The sequence below is a fragment of the Orycteropus afer genome, unplaced genomic scaffold (genome assembly GCF_000298275.1).
Source record: "Orycteropus afer afer isolate SDZICR_OR568_19922 unplaced genomic scaffold, OryAfe1.0 scaffold00194, whole genome shotgun sequence".
NCBI lineage: Eukaryota > Metazoa > Chordata > Mammalia > Tubulidentata > Orycteropodidae > Orycteropus > Orycteropus afer.
Window position 1 is genome coordinate 2620585 of NW_006921781.1, and position 19096 is coordinate 2639680.

Sequence of the window (19096 nt, forward strand, 5' to 3'; positions counted from 1 at the left end):
AGTATCCTTCCATATATAAACCTTTCCTTGACTTTTTACAATAATAAACTAACACTTTATTTGTCCTTCTGTGATTGACTTTTTTCACTCAGCATAATGTCCTCCAACTTCATCCATGTTACGTGGTGTTGTGCAGATTCTACATTATTCTTTGGTGTGGCATAGTATTCCACTGTGTTTATGTACCATAGCTTGGATGTCCATTCTTCTGTTGATGGGCATCTAGGTTGTCGCCATCTTTTTGCTATTGTAAATAGTGCTGTGATGAACATGGGTGTGCATATATCGGTTCTTGTCCTGGCTCTCACTTCTTAAGGAATCACCAAACTGCTTTTCACAGTGGTTGTATCACTTTACAGTCCCACCAGCAGTGTATGAGTCCCAACCTCTTCACATCCTCACCAGTATTTATATTTTCTGTCTTGTTGAGCTTTGACATTAGTGCTGGGGTGAGATGGTATCTCATTGTTTTTATTTGCACCTCTCTGATGGCAAATGATCGTGAGCATTCCTTCATGTATTTGCTGTCTGCCTTAATATCCTCTTTGGTAAATTGTCTATTCATGTCTTCTGCCCATTTTTTAATTTGATTGTTAATCTTTTTGTTGTTGAAGTGTTGGAGTCTTCTATAAATTTTAGTGATAAGTCCCTTGTAAGATATGTTATTACCAAATATTTTTTCCCAATCTGTAGGTTCTCTTTTGACTCTTTTGGCAGTGTAATTATTGACAAGTATGAATTTGTTGCTGTCATTTTGTTTTGTGGATTTGTCGTGTAGCTGATTTCTTTGTTCCATATAATTTTCTGTGCTGAGCTCATTTTGTTTATGAATCATATTATCACTTCCTTTGTTGCTATTGTTTTCGTATTTGCTAAATATTTATGCTGTGTTTTTTTTTTAATTTTGATGTAAAGGTTTATCGTATTTCTTTGAAGTCATCCTATGATTTATAATTTTCTTCCCAAGTTTAGAACAGTTAGTTCTATCTTGCAGTTGTCGTGAGTTCCCTACCATTTAGAAGTTCTGTAACTACACAATTTTTTCCCTCTTTTTGGTTTGTAGTTGTCCTCATTTGTCAATTGATGTCTCTGGTTCCCTGTTTACAATCCTGTAGGCTTACTTATTTTGGATACTTCCATAACTGAGTTGGTTTCTGGGTTATCTCATCATGTGTGTTAACGGTCAGTTGTTTGCTGCTGTTGGTTCTCTGTCCAAAGGACTCCTTTTAGCATTTCTTGTAAGGTTCGTCTGGTTTTAACAAATTCCCTTAATTTCTGCTTATCTGGAAAGGTCCTAATTTCACCATCATATTTGAGGGATAGTTTTGCTGGGTACATAATTCTTGGTTGGAAATTTTTCTCTTTCAGGGTTTTATATATACCATCCTATTGCCTTTTGGCCTGCATGGTTTCTGCTGAGAAAGCCAAGCTTAGTCTTATTGGTTGTCCCTTGTAGGTTACTTTTTGTTTTTCTTGTGCTGCTTTCAGGATTCTTTATCTTTGGTTTTGATGAATTTGATGATGACATGTCTTGGTGATTTTCTTTTGAGGTCTATCCTGTTTGGGGTTTGTTGGACTAACTGAATGGATATAGTCTCATCTTTCATCTTTCCAGGGAAATTCTCTTCCAACAAATCTTCAACAATTTTCTCTGGTTTTCTTTATCTCTTCCTGTTCTGAATTCCAATTAAATGTAGGTTATTCCTTTTGATGGTATCCCACATGAATCTTAGGCTTTCTTCATTTTGTTTTGATCATTTTTCTGACTGATTCCTTTCCAAAGAAGCATTCAGGCATTTATCTTCAATCTCACTAATTCTGCCTTCTATCGATTCAATTCTACTCCTCTGTCCTTTCAGTGTCATCTATTTCTGAATTTTAGTATTAACCTTCTGGAAATCTACCTGTAGATTTTGAATCACTTCTAATTTTTCATTTATTTTGTCATTTTGTTCTTGTATTGTCTTTTGAAATTATTCTAGGGTATTCTGTGTGTTTTTCTCCATTGAAGGTACCTAAATCTAATTCTTTCGAATTCCTTATCATGGAGTTCTAAGGCTGCTTCTTTCTTAGGGATGTATTCTGGGTCTGTATCCTAGTCTCTTGTTTCTCCTGTTTTATACTGCTTCTTTGCGTGGACTGTGATGCTCTGTTGTTTCTGAGGCATTGTGACATTTTTGTGTTTACATTTAATTGGTGATTGTATATTGGAGTGACTTGCCCATAATTTTTGTTTTTGTTTGGATGTTATCTATGTAAGCAGGGTACTGTGCTCCTCTATTCACTAGTTGGCAGCACTTCTACACTCACCACTTGTCTCCTTTCCTGTTGTCAGCCTACTGTATGTCCCTGCTGTCCTTGGCAAACAGAGCCTATTCTTAGGTCCCTGGAATCCAAATGAGAATGCTGTCACTTTAAATATCCAAAATGGCCACCACTGGTAAACATTCCAAATGGCTGCACCCTCAGTCACTTTAAATATCGATAATGGCCGCTACCTGTAAACATTCAAAATGGCGGCTCCCTCAGTCACTTGAAATATCCAGAACAGCTGTCTCTTGTAAACTATCAAAATAAAATATTACACTCCAGACAGCTGAAAGTCCACAGCTCAGGTTGTCTCCTTCTGTGCTGTTTCCCTTCCTAGTCATCAGCCACCAGTGCAGTAGTTCCTGCAGCCCTTGGTGACCAGGGCTGATCTTTAGGTCAATTCTCAGGTTCCAATACCACTTGGAAATATTCAGGCTCTTGGTGCTGTCAGAGTAGCTGACAGTCCGCAGCTCCATCCATCTCCACACTCATTGTTTTCATTCCAATTTTTCTACTATTGCTGTTAGGTGCCATTGAGTTGTCTCCAACTCATAGCAACCCTACACACAGCAGAATGAACCACCACCTGGTCTTGTACCAGCTCCATGATCCCTGCTATACCACAGCCACTGTGTCAATTTATTTCATTGAGGGCCTTCCCCTCTTTCGTTGACCTTCCACTTTACCAAACATGATATCCTTCTGGTAACATGGTCGCTTCTGATAACATGACCAGAGTAAGTGAGACGAAGTCTAGCCATTCTCACTTCCAAGGAGCATTTTGGCTGCACTTCCTCCAGGACAGATTTGTTAGGTATTTTAGCAGTCCATGGCACTTTCAGCATTCTTCACTAGCACCACAACTCAAAAGATCAACTCTTCTTTGGCCTTCCTTATTCATTGTCCAGCTCTCACATGCATATGATATCATGGCTTGTACGAGGCACGTCCTCAAGCAGACATCTCTGCTCCTCCTCACTTGAAAGAGGTCCTTTGCAGGCAACTTGCCCAGTGCTATACGTCATCTGATGTCCTGATTGCTGCTTTCCATTGGCATTGATTATAGAACCAAGCAATGTGAAATCTTTGACAACTTCAATCTTTTCTCCATTTATCCTGATGCTTATTGTGAGGATTTTTGTTTTCTTTATATTGAGATGTAATTCATACTGCAGACTGTATTCTTCAATCTTCATCAGTACGTGCTTCAAGTCATCCTCACTTTCAGCAAACAAAGCTGTGTCATCAGCGTATTGTAAGTTGTTAATGACTCTTCTTCCAATCTTGATGCTACATTCTTCTTCATATAGTTCAGCTTCTTGGATTATCTGCTCAGCATATAGATTGAATAAGTAAAGCAAAAAGGTCTCTCCCCTTGCCTGGATCCCTGCTGCTCGGTCTGTGTTTGCCTGGCTTTTCTCCCCCCGCTACCTGCCTCTTGGGGGTGGGGCCTGTGTCCCTCACCTTACCTGGATCCCTGCCGCTCGGTCTGTGGTCACCCAGCTTTTCTTTTCCCCACTTCCTGCCTCTTGGGGGTGGTTTTTCCACTAGTTGGTGCCTAATCCACTTCTGTATACTTCCTTTTAAAGCTCAGGGCTCCAGGATTATCTTCTGTATCTCTGTCAACTGGTTTTTCATTTCTTTTTTGAAGAGGGTCTGTGTAGCTTAACTGCTTATTCCACCATCTTACTGGAAGTCCATGCTCCCTTAATTTTCATGGAATTTATTTTTAGTCTAATAGTCAGATATTAGTTATTTCTTTACCACAATAATATATCAGTTTCTTCTATTTTCTATGGTATTAAAAATTCTACTCAATGAAGTTTTGAAAATTCCCTAGATATTTTTGAGTAAAAAATTTATGACTTTTACTTTTAGATTCACTTAAGGAAGCATTTTAAGTTGCTATTTCTGTCTCATAAATCTTAATGCATCAAAATAAGACTTGATGTGGGTCCATGGTAAGGCTAGATTATAAAAGAAATCCAGTCTGCAACAGAGGAAGGAGTCAAGAATAGGAGGAATATATGGAACTGCCTTCATGAACAACTGCCTCCTTTGCCATGAGAGTAGAAGAACTGGATGGTGCCTGGCTACCATTACTGAACATTTTGATCAAAGACTCTATAGAAGAATTCTGATCAAAATGCAGAATATAATTCCAAATTCTCACAGAAGCTGGTCTTCCTGAGCCATGGAGGCTGACTGAATCCCTGAATCTACTGCCTTGAGATAATCTTTAAACCTTAAACCAAAAACATCCCCTGAAGTTTTCTTTAAACCAAGTAATAGTTTAGCTTAACTAGTAAACAATGTCTCTCTTGAGCACTGTAGTCCTTTAAGATCTATATATATGGGATCAAATCAACAACAGCAACTTCAAAGATTAGATAGGAAATATAGGGTACAGTGACTTTATGTTAATGGGGAGGGACAACTCTAAAAAGCAGGGTGACAATGGTTGCACAGCTTGAAGAATGTCATGTCACTAAATTGTACATATAGAAACTATTGAATTGATGTATGTTTTTGTGTATATTTTCAAAAACAACAGAAAATAAAAAGAAATCTAGTTACAAGAAAATTTTTCATTTACTTAAATAAAAAAACACACACTACATATATAATTTTTAAAAAGAAATTTTATAGTTTAGCCACTTCAATAATATCTTAAGGAAAAATTCTTTAGATAAGAAACATGCAATTCCCAGTCTTATCATAGCTATACATTACTAGCATTGCTTTGTTCTGTTGTACACAGGGTTGCTATGGGTCAGAGCCAACTTGACAGCACCTAACAATAACAACAGCATACATTACTAGAATACATTTTTCTATAAAAAGCGAGTTCATGATAAAATGCCACGTGAAAAGATTTCTTCCTGTGCTGTGTACAGATCTGACATACCCTTACCAGCTGTCTCTCCAGCCAACTTATGCCAGGTTTGCAGCTTGGTTTATCATTTAAGTAAGTGACATACCTTGCAGTTGGACCAGTGTCATCTTCTTCAGACTCTTGATTTCCTTCTTCATACAAAGAACTGCTATCCTCATTGCTGTCTGATGAATCTGAACTACTGCTTTTATAATTAGGTGGCAAAGCCGGTCCTGCAACTGAAGAGGATTCATTGTGTATGTCGTAACTAATCACAACTGCTCCAATGACCCCTTTAGCAGATATTTCTCACTTTCCTTTCTGCAATTTGTAGCCCTGGCTGTCTCATTCACTATGAATCTTCCCATCATTTGAAAATGTTTTGTATATGTAGTTTTGCCTTCCCAATTACATTGTAAGTTCCAAGAATGCAGAAATCATGTCTTATATACTACAACCAGGATATTCACATGAACTTTGTTAATTTTCAAATTTATAAATTTAAGAATAGCATATAATTCCCTCAATGACATATAGTTGTTGTATTGGTTGGTGTACTTGCCAAATGAGTTTCATGACTGTTTTCTTATAAACAACATATGGCAGACATATTTATGTCATAGTTAACCTAACAACAAATGTGCTATTCCATACTCTAACACATCATGAATCAAAATGATCTATTCTGAATCACTACTTCTAAAAAGATATCTTTACTAGCATCACTATGCTTACTAGTTTTCTTTTCAAGATGACTTTTAAGAATAAAATTATAGTGACTCTAAATTTTACTGCTCATTAACAGAGAGACATAGAAGAGGTTGCACTGTTCGGGACCATGGTTGCAGGGGACATCAAGTTCAACTGGCATAACATACTACACAAAAACATTGTCCTACATCCTACTTTAGTGAGTAGTGACTGGGGTCTTAAAAGCTTGCAAGCAGCCATTTAAATGCCGAGAGATGGGTCTCTCATCATCCAGAGCAAAGAAGAATAAAAAAAGCAGAGATGCATGGAAACAATTAGTCCAAGGGACTAGTGACCACGCGATCTTCAGCCTATATGACCATGAGACCAGAACTAGATGGTATCTGGCTACCACTGTCAACCACTTGGAAAGGGATCAGTGCAGGAAATCCTGGATAGAGTGGGAGAACACTGTGGAACAAAACTTAAGATCATAAAAAAGATAAGTTTGCTGGTCTGACAGAGCCTGGTAAGACCTGCAAGACTATAGCTCCTAGTTACCCTTCAGGTCTGGAATTGAACTCACTCACTCCCATGGCTTCCAGCCAAACAAAAAACAGGCATATATGTTGAACATTTATATCAAATAGATAACACTCCGTAGAATGTTCAATCATGAAAGAACAGAAGGGTAGTATTTGTACAGGGAGATAGTTCAGGAAAGAAGAACACAGGAAAGAAGAACTTACAGGGAGAAAGTGGGAAGAGAGTTGTTACATTGTGGGGAATTACCCTCAAAGTCATGAAACAAAATGTGTATGAACTGCTATTTGGAAAATGAATTTGCTCTGTAAACTTTCATGCAAATCACAATAAAAAGAAAAAAAGAAAAAAAAAAAACAAGCATTTAACCTATTTACTGCTGACAACAACCTTATTGTAAGCAAAACTCACTGTCATTGAGTCAAATTCAATTCATAGCAACCCCCGGTGGGTTTCCGAGACTGTAAATCTTTATGGAAGTAGACTGCTCCATCTTCCTTCTGCAGAGCAGCTGGTGGGTTGGAACCACTGACCTGGTTAGCTGCCCAATGCCTTTTCTACTATGCCACCACAGTGCCTTAACAACCTTATTAGGGAGATGCTATTATTTCTATTTTATCAGTCAAAAAACTGAGGCACAGAAAGAATAAATAACTTGCTCAGCTTCAGATACTAAATAGTGAAGCTGAGACAGCTTGATTTTTAAGCCATATCCTTAACTACCATACTAATCAACATTCAACAAATAGTGAACATCCACATGCAATAAACATTTATTGAGTAAATGCTTCTTCAGAAACAAACATAAAAAGAATATAAAATCAGTCTAGATGGTTAAAGTGCTATTATGAAAACAGGAAAAAGGTGAGTGTGGACATGTGGTACGGTAATTTTAAATACAGTCATAAGGGAAGGCTTCACTGAGAAGAGGGCATTTGAATAGAGACACACATGATGAGATGCCAGTGGCCACGCAACTGTCTGAGAAGAAAGCATTCCGGAAAGAGGAAAAGCTAGTGCAAAAGTCCTATGGAGGAACAAGCTTGATGTGCTTGAGGGACAAAATGGCCAGTATGATTAAAGCAAAGTGAGCAAAGAAAATGAAACTGAATGGTACAAATTGAATGTGTACTTTTGAGCTGGTCTCCCTGACTGTGAATTCCAGTTCAGCCACATGCCAGTTGTGTGATCTGAATAGGTTATTTAACCTTCCTGTGTTATTTCCTTCGTCTTCAAAGTGAGGTTAATAATAATTCCAACATTATAGAGTTGTTGTGAAGATTAAACTAGTTAATACTCGCATTTAACACTGTATTTAGCTGGCACACAGTAAGTAATAAATGCTAGAACAGGTTATGGTAAGAAGTTTGGACTTTAGTTAATTACAACAGGCAGCCATGGGAAGTTTTAAGTATGGAAGGGCATGATCTGAGCTACCTTTTCAAGAAAACAAAACAAAACTGCTAGTGGACAATAGACAAGGGGTCAGAGGAGATGAGTCAGAAAGCTGATTAAAAATGGTTACATTTGCAATAAAATTTGAAGGAAGAGTAAAGAGTACTCACTAATCATCTGGAGATGAGAGATGAGAGCAAAAACAGAAGAGCTGAGGGTGATTTTTAGATTGTTGGCCTGATTGGCAAGCCAGAGGGATGGTAATGTCATTCCCGACTCATAGCGACCCCTCTTTGGGTTTCTGAGGTGGCATCACTACAGAAGTAGATTGCCCAACCTTCCTTCCAAGGAGTGGCTGGTGGGTTTGAACTGCTAGCCTTCTGGTTAGCAATCAAATGCCTTAGATACTACGCCACCAGAACTCCCAAGATAGTGAAGACTAGGAGAGGAGCAGGTTTTGGGGAAAAGTTAAGAGCTTTAATTTTTACATCTTAAGTACTTTAAAAGCATGCAAAAACTAATCTATACTGTTATATAAGTCAAGATAATAGTGAAAGTTTATTAATCTGTGGATTTTCATATGTACACTTTTCTGTTTGTTTACTGTACTTCACAAAAAGGTTAAAAAAAAATCCTAAATTTCATCAGAAGCCAAGAAAATGAAAAAATATGTCAAAGATACTGATACCCATAAACTTCTTAAAAGTCAAAGATAGAATAACATGAATAAAAGAACAATGTAATAACAAATTATATCTGCAGAATTTTTGAGATCTGTTTTAGATCAGCAGTTTATAAGCTTTGCTGGTTTCTGTTTCTCTAGAGAACCCAGTCTAACACATTTGGTACCAGGAGTGGGATCCAGCCAAGTTGTCACACAGCTCCAACTGTCACAAGAGGTAAGGAAGTAAATGAATTATACATGAAAGATAATGTACTAAAAATGGTTAACTCAGTGCAAGATATCGTGTTTGTTAAAAGGGGGAAGTCATTCAAAAAATACCCACTAAAGATCTTTTTAGCATTGAGGTTGGTTGAAGTGAAAGCTCCTTCAGGGTAGAGAGGAAGACACACGTTCACAGGCATAATGTGTTAAGAGCTTAAAGAATAAGAAAGAAGGAGAAGGAGAGAAAGGAGATAATAAAAGAACCAAGGAGAAGAGAGTGGACAGAGAAAGAGGTACCTGAAGTAACCGCTGGTAAAATGATCAAACTGGATCATAATAAATTTATTTGGGACATGGTGGTTACTCATGCCAATCCTGCCTTGGATTAAAATTAGAAAACATGGTGAAATGGAAACAACACACATCAAAGAACCCAACTAGGTAACTTGGCTAATCACATTTTTCCTCAACCTTAGCTGAATGGAATCTTCCTCACTAAAACAAAGATCCACTGACGAGTGGATTCCGACTACAGGACAGAGCAGAACTTCCTCACAGGGTTTCCAAGGCTATAATCTTTACAGAAGCTGTCTTTTTCGTGGTGGTTGGCTTGAACCACTGACCTTACAGTTAGCAGTCAAGCGCTTTAACCACTGCATCATTAGATCATGGCTTTTTAAATGGCTATAAGGGAAATGAAGGAGCCCTGGTGGCACAGTGGGAAAGGGATTTGGCAAACCAGAATGAGTCAAAATCAACTTTTTTTTTTTTTTTTTTAAATAAGGGTAATGGGACCTCAAACAAAAATCTCTAGGCAGAAGCATGGCCTTGGGGTAAAGGGCAAAAATTAGAGTTAGAAATGAAAGAGTTACTTTTATGGAAGTAGATTTTACTTTTAAAAAGTAGATTTTTTTTTTTTAGTTTTACTTTTCTCCAGTTACGGTGTCAATCTCAGTCTTCTATTTAGAACAAACACTAAAGGAGATAAATATACATGGAGGAGTCTGAGAAGAAGTTACCTGGCAAGTATCAAGTGCCTACTATGTGTTAAGGTTAGAAGACCACAGTGCAGTGGTGGAGACTTATACTGACAAACAATTCAAATACAGTGTACTAAATATTGAAGATGGAATTAAGTAGGGGAAAAACCTCATGGGTAAAAAGGCAGGTGTGACAATGCTTGGGAGAGTTTAGAAAGGCTTCAATGAGGTGACAGCTAAATTGGAGCCTTGAAAGATGGGTAAGAATCTGTCAGTTTTGTCAAGACGTGCAAAAGGAATGAGACTAGAAAGGACATACAGCATCGAAGAACTGTACAGAAATCTGAACACTGGGCACGCGTTCGTCTGTGTCACGCAATGACATAATGGGAGGTTAGGGAACAGGTCCCTAGAGAGCAAAGAATCTTCTGTGAGAGTCAAGGGTCTTGGACATAAGAAGGCAATAAATATGAAACAGTGGTTAGGGGCACTGGCTCCATTGTTCTAATTCGGGCTCCGGCATTTACTAGCTATGTGATCTGGGCACCCGTCGGAGCCTCGGGTTCCCCGTTTGGAAAGAGAGAATGACAATAAACAATCTTTACCTAGCTCCTAGGAGTAAATGACGGACTGTGTGGCAACCGTTCAGTACAGCGTTTGTCTCACATTAAGCGCTAAATAAGAGTACATCATCATTAATAACGATTACCAAGCCTAAGTATGAGCAACGCACCTTGCTTTCTGAGGAGCCCGCACTATCCCCTCCCCACTGGTAGGGCTTAGGAGGGAAATTTGGCAGCGACTGCTCTCTACTTCTCCATCCTCCCAGGCTTCTCCTCACAGAGCTGGGTAGGGCCAAGGAGGTGGCAAACACGGGTAGTGGGCAAGGGTCGCGCCTCTGCTTACCCGGACTCGGGTCCCTCTCCTTGTCTTCCGCTGTCCCGCGAGCGTTAAAGCCGGGCGGAAGCGCCGGACCGATCAAGTCTCTCGCCATATGCGGCGGCGGAACCTAATTACGGACACAAATTTTTCAGTGCAGAATCAGACCTAACCAAGAGGCAGGCTGCAAATCCGCCGCCAAAGCTAGAAGCTTTTCCGGTGCGGACAAATGACGTATCGACTTGTGACTGGCTATGGCATGTAATTAACGTAACGGAAGTGACGCTACAATCTTGTTCCACATTCTCGGGCAAGACCTGGTGAGTCGCATGGCTGAACCGGCTAGTGGTTTCGTGACCCCTTCGGGATGGTTTCCACCCCCGGAGTTGACTCCCACGTTGGGGCCTCTGAGTGACACTGCCCTGATGCCAGACAACTGGATGCCCTGGGCAATGATGCGGCCGCCGCAACCTCCTTCGTCGTCTCCTTCCACGGCTGCATTAGAGCCTTTCTCGGAGGCGCAGCTCCCCCGCAAGGCCCAGGCACTCCCCGTGGCGCCGCCCCCCTTCGACGCCCAGCTTCTTCCTGGGGCACAGCCCCCCTTCGACGCCCAGTACCCTGTTGATTCTCAGCCTCGACTCAACGTCCAGCCTTCCTGGAATTGCCAAGCTTCGACATCGTGGTGCTGGAGACAGTCTTCTGATACTTTTCCCCAGCATCAGAAGCCCCACAACACTCCTGGTATGCTGTTTTTCCTCGTAGTATCACTCTCACCCTTCTTCCCTTTCCTATTTCTTCTCTCTACTTCTGGTTATTCTCTTAACTCTTGGAGTCTGGTCATTATCGCCCCACACTGCGTCCGACTGGAATGTTATCCCCGCATTTATTTTAACAGGCTTTTATTGGATTCCAACTATGTAATGGGAACTGGGAGTATAGCAGTAAACAAAACATACAAAAATCTTTGTCTTTATGGAGGTAACATTTCCCTGATACGGGAACACAGACTTTGAACAAAATGCTTGGATTGTTATATTAGAAGATAAAGATTGGTATGGAAAGAGATGAAGCAATAAAGAATGATAGGTAGAACAGATTTAAATGGAATGACAGGGGCAGCCTCATTAGAAAAGTGACGTTTGAGTGAAGACATCAGGGACCAGAGCTATGGATGTATCTGGGGGAAGAGGGATATAGGCAAGTGCAAAAGCCTTGAAGCAAATGTTGTAAAATAGAATGGACGAGACCAGTGTAGCCAGAGAGGACAGAGTCTGTAGTAGAGTGGCAGAAAATGAAGGAAGAAGGCTGACCTTAAAGGGCCTTGTAGACCTTAATGGAGTTTGACTTTTACCCTTGTGAGATGGGTAGCCATTGACAGGTTTTGTGCAAGGGAGGGACATTTGATTTTTGTTTTAAAAGGTTTAATCTGGCTGGTGTGTTAGAAAATGACTGTAAGAGAGTTAGTTGAATTATCCAGGTGAGAGATAGGACCAGGGTAGAGCTCTAGAGGTGATAAGTCAACTTGTAGGTATATTTTAAAGGTAGGGTTCATATGATTTGCTAAAGGATTCCACGTGGAGTGTGATATAAAGAAGTGACAAGGGTGACTTATAAGACAAAAAGAAATGAGATGGGGAAGAAGGTGGATGGAACAGATTTGGAAAGAAAGGCCCTGAATTGAGTTTGGAAGATATTAGTGTCAAATAGAGTTACTGAGTGGGTTGTTAGTGATGAGTCTGTACTTTCAAGGGAGATGTGTGTGGAGCTGTGAATTTCAGCATATTAAAAAAAACCAAAACTAAATTCACTGTCATTGAGTTGTTTCTAACTCATAACGATCCCCATTGGGTTTTGAAGGCTGTAAATCTTTATGGAAGTAGATTGGCCCATCTTCCTCCCGCAAAACAGCTGGTTGGTTTGAACTGATGACCTTCTGGTTAGCAGTCAAGTATCTTATCCACGATGGCACCAGAGCTCCATCAGTGTATAGATCATGTTTAAAGCCAGAAGATAGTTAATTTAAAATGATTATCTCTGTGTGAAATTCCATTTAGGTGAAATGGAATTCAAAAACATACCTAATCAGTGTTCATACAGTATACATTCATATGGTAGGTATATGAATGTGACTAAGATAGTCCCTAAGCCAGGTGATAAAGTTTTAGAAATACAAATCACAATTCAGTGTGACTGGTGATGTTGTTGTTGTTGTTGGGTGCCATCAAGTAGGCTCCGACTCACAGTGACCTTTTGTAGAACACAGTGAAACACTGCTTAGTCCTGCACCAGCCTCACTATTCTTGATACCTGAGCCCATCATTGTAGCTACTGCAGTCTATCTTATTGAGGCCCTTCTCCTTTCTTGCTGTCCCTCCACTTTACCAAGCATGATATCCTTTTACGGGGAATGGTCCCTTCTGATGACATGACCAAATTAGGTGAGACGAAGTCTGACCATTCTGGCTTCCAAGGAGCATTCTGGCTGCACTTCTTCTAGGGCAGATTTGTTCGTTCTGGTAATCCGTGGTACTTTCAGTATTCTCCACCAACACCACAACTCACAAGCATCAACTCTTCTTTGGTCTTCCTTATTCAATGTCCAGCTTTCACATGCATATAAAACCCAAAACCAAACTAACTGCCATCTAGTCAGATCCGACTCTTAGTGACCCTTTCTTGGGTTTCTGAGGTGATATATCACTATGGAAGTAGATTGCCCAGTCTTCCTTCCAAGGAGTGGCTGCTGGGTTTGAACCACCAGCTTCATAAAGCTATTGAAAATACCATCGCTTGGGTGAGGCACACCTTAGTCTTCAAAGAGATGTCTTTGCTCTTCAGCACTTGATAAACTAAAACCAAACCAAAGTCACTGCCATCGAGTTGGTCCTGATTCATAGCAACCACTCCTTGGATTCCGAGGCAGTATCACTACAGAAGTAGATTGTCCCACCTTCGTTCCAAGAATTGGCTGGTGGGTTTGAACCGCAAGCCTTCTGGTTAGCAGTTAAGTACCTTAGGCACTATGCTACCAGAGCTCCTAGCTCCTTGATGGAGGCATATAAAAGATTTTCAGAGTGCAGAGGAAATTGGGAAAAGGTTTGAAAGAAGTGTCTTTGGAGATGTATAGGATTTGGGGAGATACACTTTCTTTTTTAATTTTTATTGTGATTTGGATGAAAGTTTACAGAGCACATTCATTTTCCATATAGCAGTTCATATACATTTTGTTTCATGACTTTAACAGCAATTCTCCACAGTGTAACAGCTCCTTTCCCACTTCCTCCCTGTAGTTACCTCTTCCCATAGTCCTCTTTCCTATGCAAGCCTGCCCCCTGGGAAGATGTACTTTCTGTGTAGAAGCAGAGATGTCAGTACATAGTGAGGTCAGTAGATTGCAGTGTTCTCGTGTGACTGAGAGGGCGGTGGTGGTAGAATTCTTGCATCCCCTGCAGGAGACCTGGGTTTGAGTCCTAGCCAGTGATCCTCCAGTGGAGATTTGCATGATGCCATGATGCTGAACAGCTTTCAGTGGAGCTTCTAGACTAAGACAGATTAGGAAGGAAGTTCTGGCAGTCTATTTCTGAGGATAAGCCAGTGAGAACCCTATGGATAACAATAGTCCAGTCCGCTGCTGATTGTGGGGGTGGTGCAGGATGGGGCAACATTTTATTCTGTTATGTATGGGGTTGTCATGAGTGGGGGGCAGAGGTGGATATGGGGAAGAGTAGGGTGAGAAAATAAGCTGGAATTTCATTGGAGGACTCTAGGATGCCATTTGCAGATTTTTGAACAGGGTAGTGACATGATTGGAGTCATTTTTGTGGTGCCATTGTGCAAGATCTGTTGGACATGAGAGGGCTTAAGAACCAGAAGGCAGTTTAATTTAGGAGGCTGTCACAGTGATCCAGGTGAAAGATCAGGGTTTCTGAGTTGGTTGATGGCAGTGATAATGGGAAAAGGCAGCAGGATTTGAGCGAAGATGTATTTTACAAAGTTCTGTTTTCTTGGTATTAAATTGATACTGAATGAGCTGTATCAGGGATTTCATTGTTTAAATTTTAATATTTGAAATAACTGCAAGGAATTTCATCCGTTAGATTGTCCATTTCTGTACTTAGATGCCTAAATAGGGATGTGTAATCTTGTCAATGTTTATTCATTTGAAAAGTGTTCATTTGGTAGACTAGTCTTATCTTTGTTGATTTATTTGAATTTGAGCTATTGTTCTTCCTAGAAGGGCTAGTTTAGCAGTGTTTTTACTCAGGTTTTTATAACATTCTTTCACAAGTAAAATTTTAAATAATTGTATATTTGCAAACATTGATGGATTGCTTTTTGTTTTTTCAGTTAAACATTCTTTTTTTCCACGAAAATATGATGCAAACTTCAATGATTTCAACTTCTCTCCCAGTAGAAAACAGAAGAAAAAGGTATTTTTAAGATATTCTTGGATGTGATACTTTGGTCCTATGTCACTTTTTCATATCTTTCATTACTGTCATAACTGTCTCAGTGTTTTGCCTCCATTACTGATATGGTAGAATATATAGCATCTTACCTGTACAAAAAAGCTTTAATCAAAATCTGTTTGAGAAAAAAAATGGAGAAATTGTACAAAAAGGACTAATAAAAAGCATTGAATACATTTCAGTATACAATCAAGAGTAAAAATAACAGAGAATTATGATTATAGAACAATGTAAGTATTGTTAAAACCCTGATAAAATCAGAAATAATATTACTAGCAGATTGGAAGAGGAAGGAAGAAATTTAGGGAGAAGAAGAAAAGTGAAAAATTTAAAAATTGTTAACACAGGAGGATCTTTTAGGAAATGATATTTCTGTACCAAAAGAAAATACAATTCCTTTAGTTTCTCTTTATTATAATGCAAGTAAAACTAAGTTTATTGTTTTAAATTTGAAATAGTTTGTATGTAGTCATCCTCAGCATTAAAAGAACGCTGGTAGCACTGTGGTTAAAGCATTGGGCTTCTAACTAACAGATGATTGTTCAAACCTACCAGCTGCTATGCAGGAGAAAAATGGCACAGTCTGCTTCTATAAAGATTTACCCTTAGAAACCCTATGAGGCAGTTCTACTCTATCTTATAGGGTTGCAATTAGTTAGAATTGACTCAGTAAACCAAAATCAAACCAAACCAAACTCACGGTTTTTCTATGCATGAAATAATCTCTGAAATTTTTCTTTCTGAGTACAGGATTCTTTTTTTTTTGCATTATTTTATTGTTGTTCATTATTTCGAATAAAAGAGAAGAATTCTTGGTTATACTTTAGAAACTGAATTGTAAGGAAGGCTTCCTATATCGTGATGTAGTTAACAAATCGGGTCTTTGAATTTTAAAGTGAATAAATGGTGCTATTAATTTAGAATAAATAGAGCACTGTCATTTTGGTTATGCAAGTTCAGTGTATTTATTAACATAATTTCAACATTAACAATTGGAGATCATTTCCTATATAGTCTATAATAGTAATAATCTTTTTTTGTTTTATGTTTAAGCATAAAAATAGAAATTGGAGAATAACAAATAACTAATCTTTACTTAAGTGATTGTTTTTTCACTTTTGTTGTTTTTTAAAAAATACATGATACGGTTATTTTTCCTGACAGATGAAGTGCTATTTTTACCCTGAATACTTAAGTTTAGATCATGTGGACATAACACTACTAAATCTTCATTAGATTACCAATTTGAAATCTACTCAGAGTTAGTGTTAGATATACTTTTATTTGAAATTTTTTATCGTGTCTGGCTTTTTCCTAATATATTTGCTAAGAAAAGAAAAAAACAAGAACATCTCTTTGTTAGAAATGTATTCAGAAGATTCTCCCACATAAAATGATTGTATGAAAAATCAAAACTGTGTCTTACTAGATGGGTAGTTATATTTTTACCATTGACTAAAGAAAAGTTTAATGCCTTTTTGTTTTTGTTTGCAGAAAAGAAAGGAACCAGTTTTTCACTATTTTTGTGACACCTGTGATCGTGGTTTTAAAAATCAAGAAAAGTATGATAAACACATGTCTGAACATATAAAAGTAGGTTTTCTTTTTCTTGGTTGTCCTGGCATTTATTTAGCAAAATGGCCTTCTAATTATATATTTGCTATAAATTCCAGACTTTATTTCTGTAAAAGTTGATAGTTTTCATAGAAATATTCGATGACTTGATGAACTGGCACAGTGACCCTGGGCTTTGCAGGTTGAAGGTGAGGGGCCCACTGCTTCAGGAATAGGAGAGATGGCAGTGAAAAAGGAAGATCTGGCAGCTATTTAACTTGTGTGCCTATACTGCTGTTTAAGAGGGCTGGAATTCCCCTCCAGTTGCCTTCTGTACCTTTGTGAGTTCTTTCCCTTTTAAGGATGCCCTTGACCATTTCACCAGATATCACTGTAATTTACTATGGGCCAAACACTGTCTAAGGATAGTCCTTAATTAGACCATTTGGCTACTGACCTAAAGGTTGGAGGTTCACACCCGTTCAGCAGCACCATAGAACAGCCTGGCAATCATTTTTCTGTAAAGATTATAGCCAAGAAAACCCCATTATAGTACAGCATTGCTTATGTCATACTTTTACTCAAGTAGAGAAATAAATATGTATTACTATATATATAGGAGCTCTGATAGCATAGTGCCTAAGGCACTTGAGTGCTAACCAGAGGGCTAGTGGTTCAAACCCGCCAGCTACTCATCAGAAGGAAGATGGGGCAATCTACTTCCGTAGTGATACTGCCTCAGAAACCCAAGGAGGGGTTGCTATGAGTCGGGTCCGACTCCACGGCACATGACAACAACAACAACAACAACAACATACTATTACTTTGAGAATGCCATTCCTTTTTAAACATGTTGATTTAGAGTGATACTTGTTTTGCTGTACATAGATATGTAGTGATTAGAACATGTAGATGTGATAACTGTAAATATGGCCATAATATGTGTATGTGTGGTAGTAGGTTATATCTAATACAGAAAATAAGAGAAATAAATATTCAGTATTGATTGTTTTAACTCTTACAGTGTCCTGAAGTAGATTGTTCTTTTACTGCACATGAGAAGATTGTCCATTTCCATTGGAAAAGTGTAAGTTTATTTAAAATGTTTATTTTGTACCCTTTTTTTTTTTTTGATACATGCTCTTTTTATTCCATTGATCTATTAACTTAGCTTCTCTTTATTTACGTAGCCTAATAATAAGTATTATTATTACCAGGAGCTCTGGTAGCATAGTGGCTAAAGCACTTGACTGCTAACTAGAAGGCTGGCGGTTCAAACCCACCAGCCACTCCTCGGAAGGAAGGTTGGGCAATCCTACTTTCGTAGTGATACTGCCTCGGAAACCCAAGGAGGGGTCGCTATGAGTCGGGGCCAACTCGATGGCACATAACAACAACAACAACAACAACAATAAGTAACATTTGTGGAATGCTTTGTACTTTTAAAGGCATTTGTATACCTCTTATTCAATTTTACCCTTACAAACAGCCATGCAAAGTAGTTAGATATTGCCCTCATTTAACAAATATTTTTGTAAAAGCTGCCCAAGGGTTCAGAACTGAGTTTTGAGCATGAGTTTCTTCATGACAAATTGCATGCTTGTTTTACTACACCATGCTGCTTTAGATAGTTATAATCGTTGATTTAGCTACCACCCTCTATTTTGATTTGGATGTTTAATTCATTTGACAAAATGTGTGACATAACTACTTTATACCTAAAATTATGTTAGTCCTTTTTTCCTAACTCATAACTCTAGCCTAAATACAAGAGGAATTGTTTTATTTAAAGTAAAAGTCATAGAGTGGATAAAACCTGCTTATTTGGTAGTTTAATATTGTTTCTGTCCCTAAATTTAATACTGAGCACAGAGTCTCCATTATTTCTGATAATACTCAGAGTTTTGTCAGAAAGCATACTGTCTGCTTCCTGATGTTAAGCTGACGTTTTCCCCCCAGATGCATGCTCCTGGTACGAGGAAAATCAAGCTAGACACTCCAGAGGAGATTGCAAGATGGAGGGAAGAAAGAAGAAAGTGAGTGAAGAGTTCAGTGAAAGAACTCCCTTTTACTCTGGCAAGGCTAGATGCTTCCAAATATTCTTTCTGGCCCTAATAATAATTGAAAAGGGAAATCCAGTCATTTATAACTTGACAGATATTCATAGTCAAGTGAATATGACTAATCCTAAATTTATTGTTCTTCAAAATTGATATATAATGACTTTGAAAATATTGCTCTTTGGAGGTTTAGGAATACAATTTTTATTAATGTAGTTTATTTATTTTTAACCCAATGTAGTTTCTTTTTCTTTTCTTTCTTAATGAATGAATGAGTGAATGAATGAATGAATGATTTGGGTGAAGATTTACAGAGCAAATTCACTTTCCATACAGCAGTTCACATATACTTTGTCTCGTGTCATTGACCACAGTTTACCACAATGCAACAGCTTCCCTCCCACTTCCTCCCCATAGTTACCTCTTCCCAGTGACCAAACCTACATATTCTCCTA

At 38.6% G+C, this 19096-nt stretch overlaps 2 protein-coding genes across 2 annotated transcripts in view; one reads left to right on the top strand and one right to left on the bottom strand.

Annotated features, from left to right (window-relative positions):
- Positions 1-10673, bottom strand: part of GPALPP1 (GPALPP motifs containing 1) — a 38170-nt gene extending 27497 nt beyond the window's left edge. The window contains exons 1-2 of the mRNA XM_042781913.1: positions 10586-10673; positions 5292-5424 (exon numbers count right to left, since the gene is read on the bottom strand). Coding sequence (XP_042637847.1) covers positions 5292-5424; positions 10586-10673 — 221 coding nt within the window. The remainder of the gene's footprint in view (positions 1-5291; positions 5425-10585) is intronic.
- A 208-nt stretch (positions 10674-10881) lies between these two features.
- NUFIP1 (nuclear FMR1 interacting protein 1) overlaps positions 10882-19096 on the top strand; it is an 83509-nt gene continuing 75294 nt past the window's right edge. Inside the window, exons 1-5 of the mRNA XM_007947834.2 lie at positions 10882-11299; positions 14906-14988; positions 16522-16620; positions 17606-17668; positions 18541-18617. Of these exons, the coding sequence (XP_007946025.1) occupies positions 10888-11299; positions 14906-14988; positions 16522-16620; positions 17606-17668; positions 18541-18617 (734 nt within the window). The 5' untranslated portion in view covers positions 10882-10887. The remainder of the gene's footprint in view (positions 11300-14905; positions 14989-16521; positions 16621-17605; positions 17669-18540; positions 18618-19096) is intronic.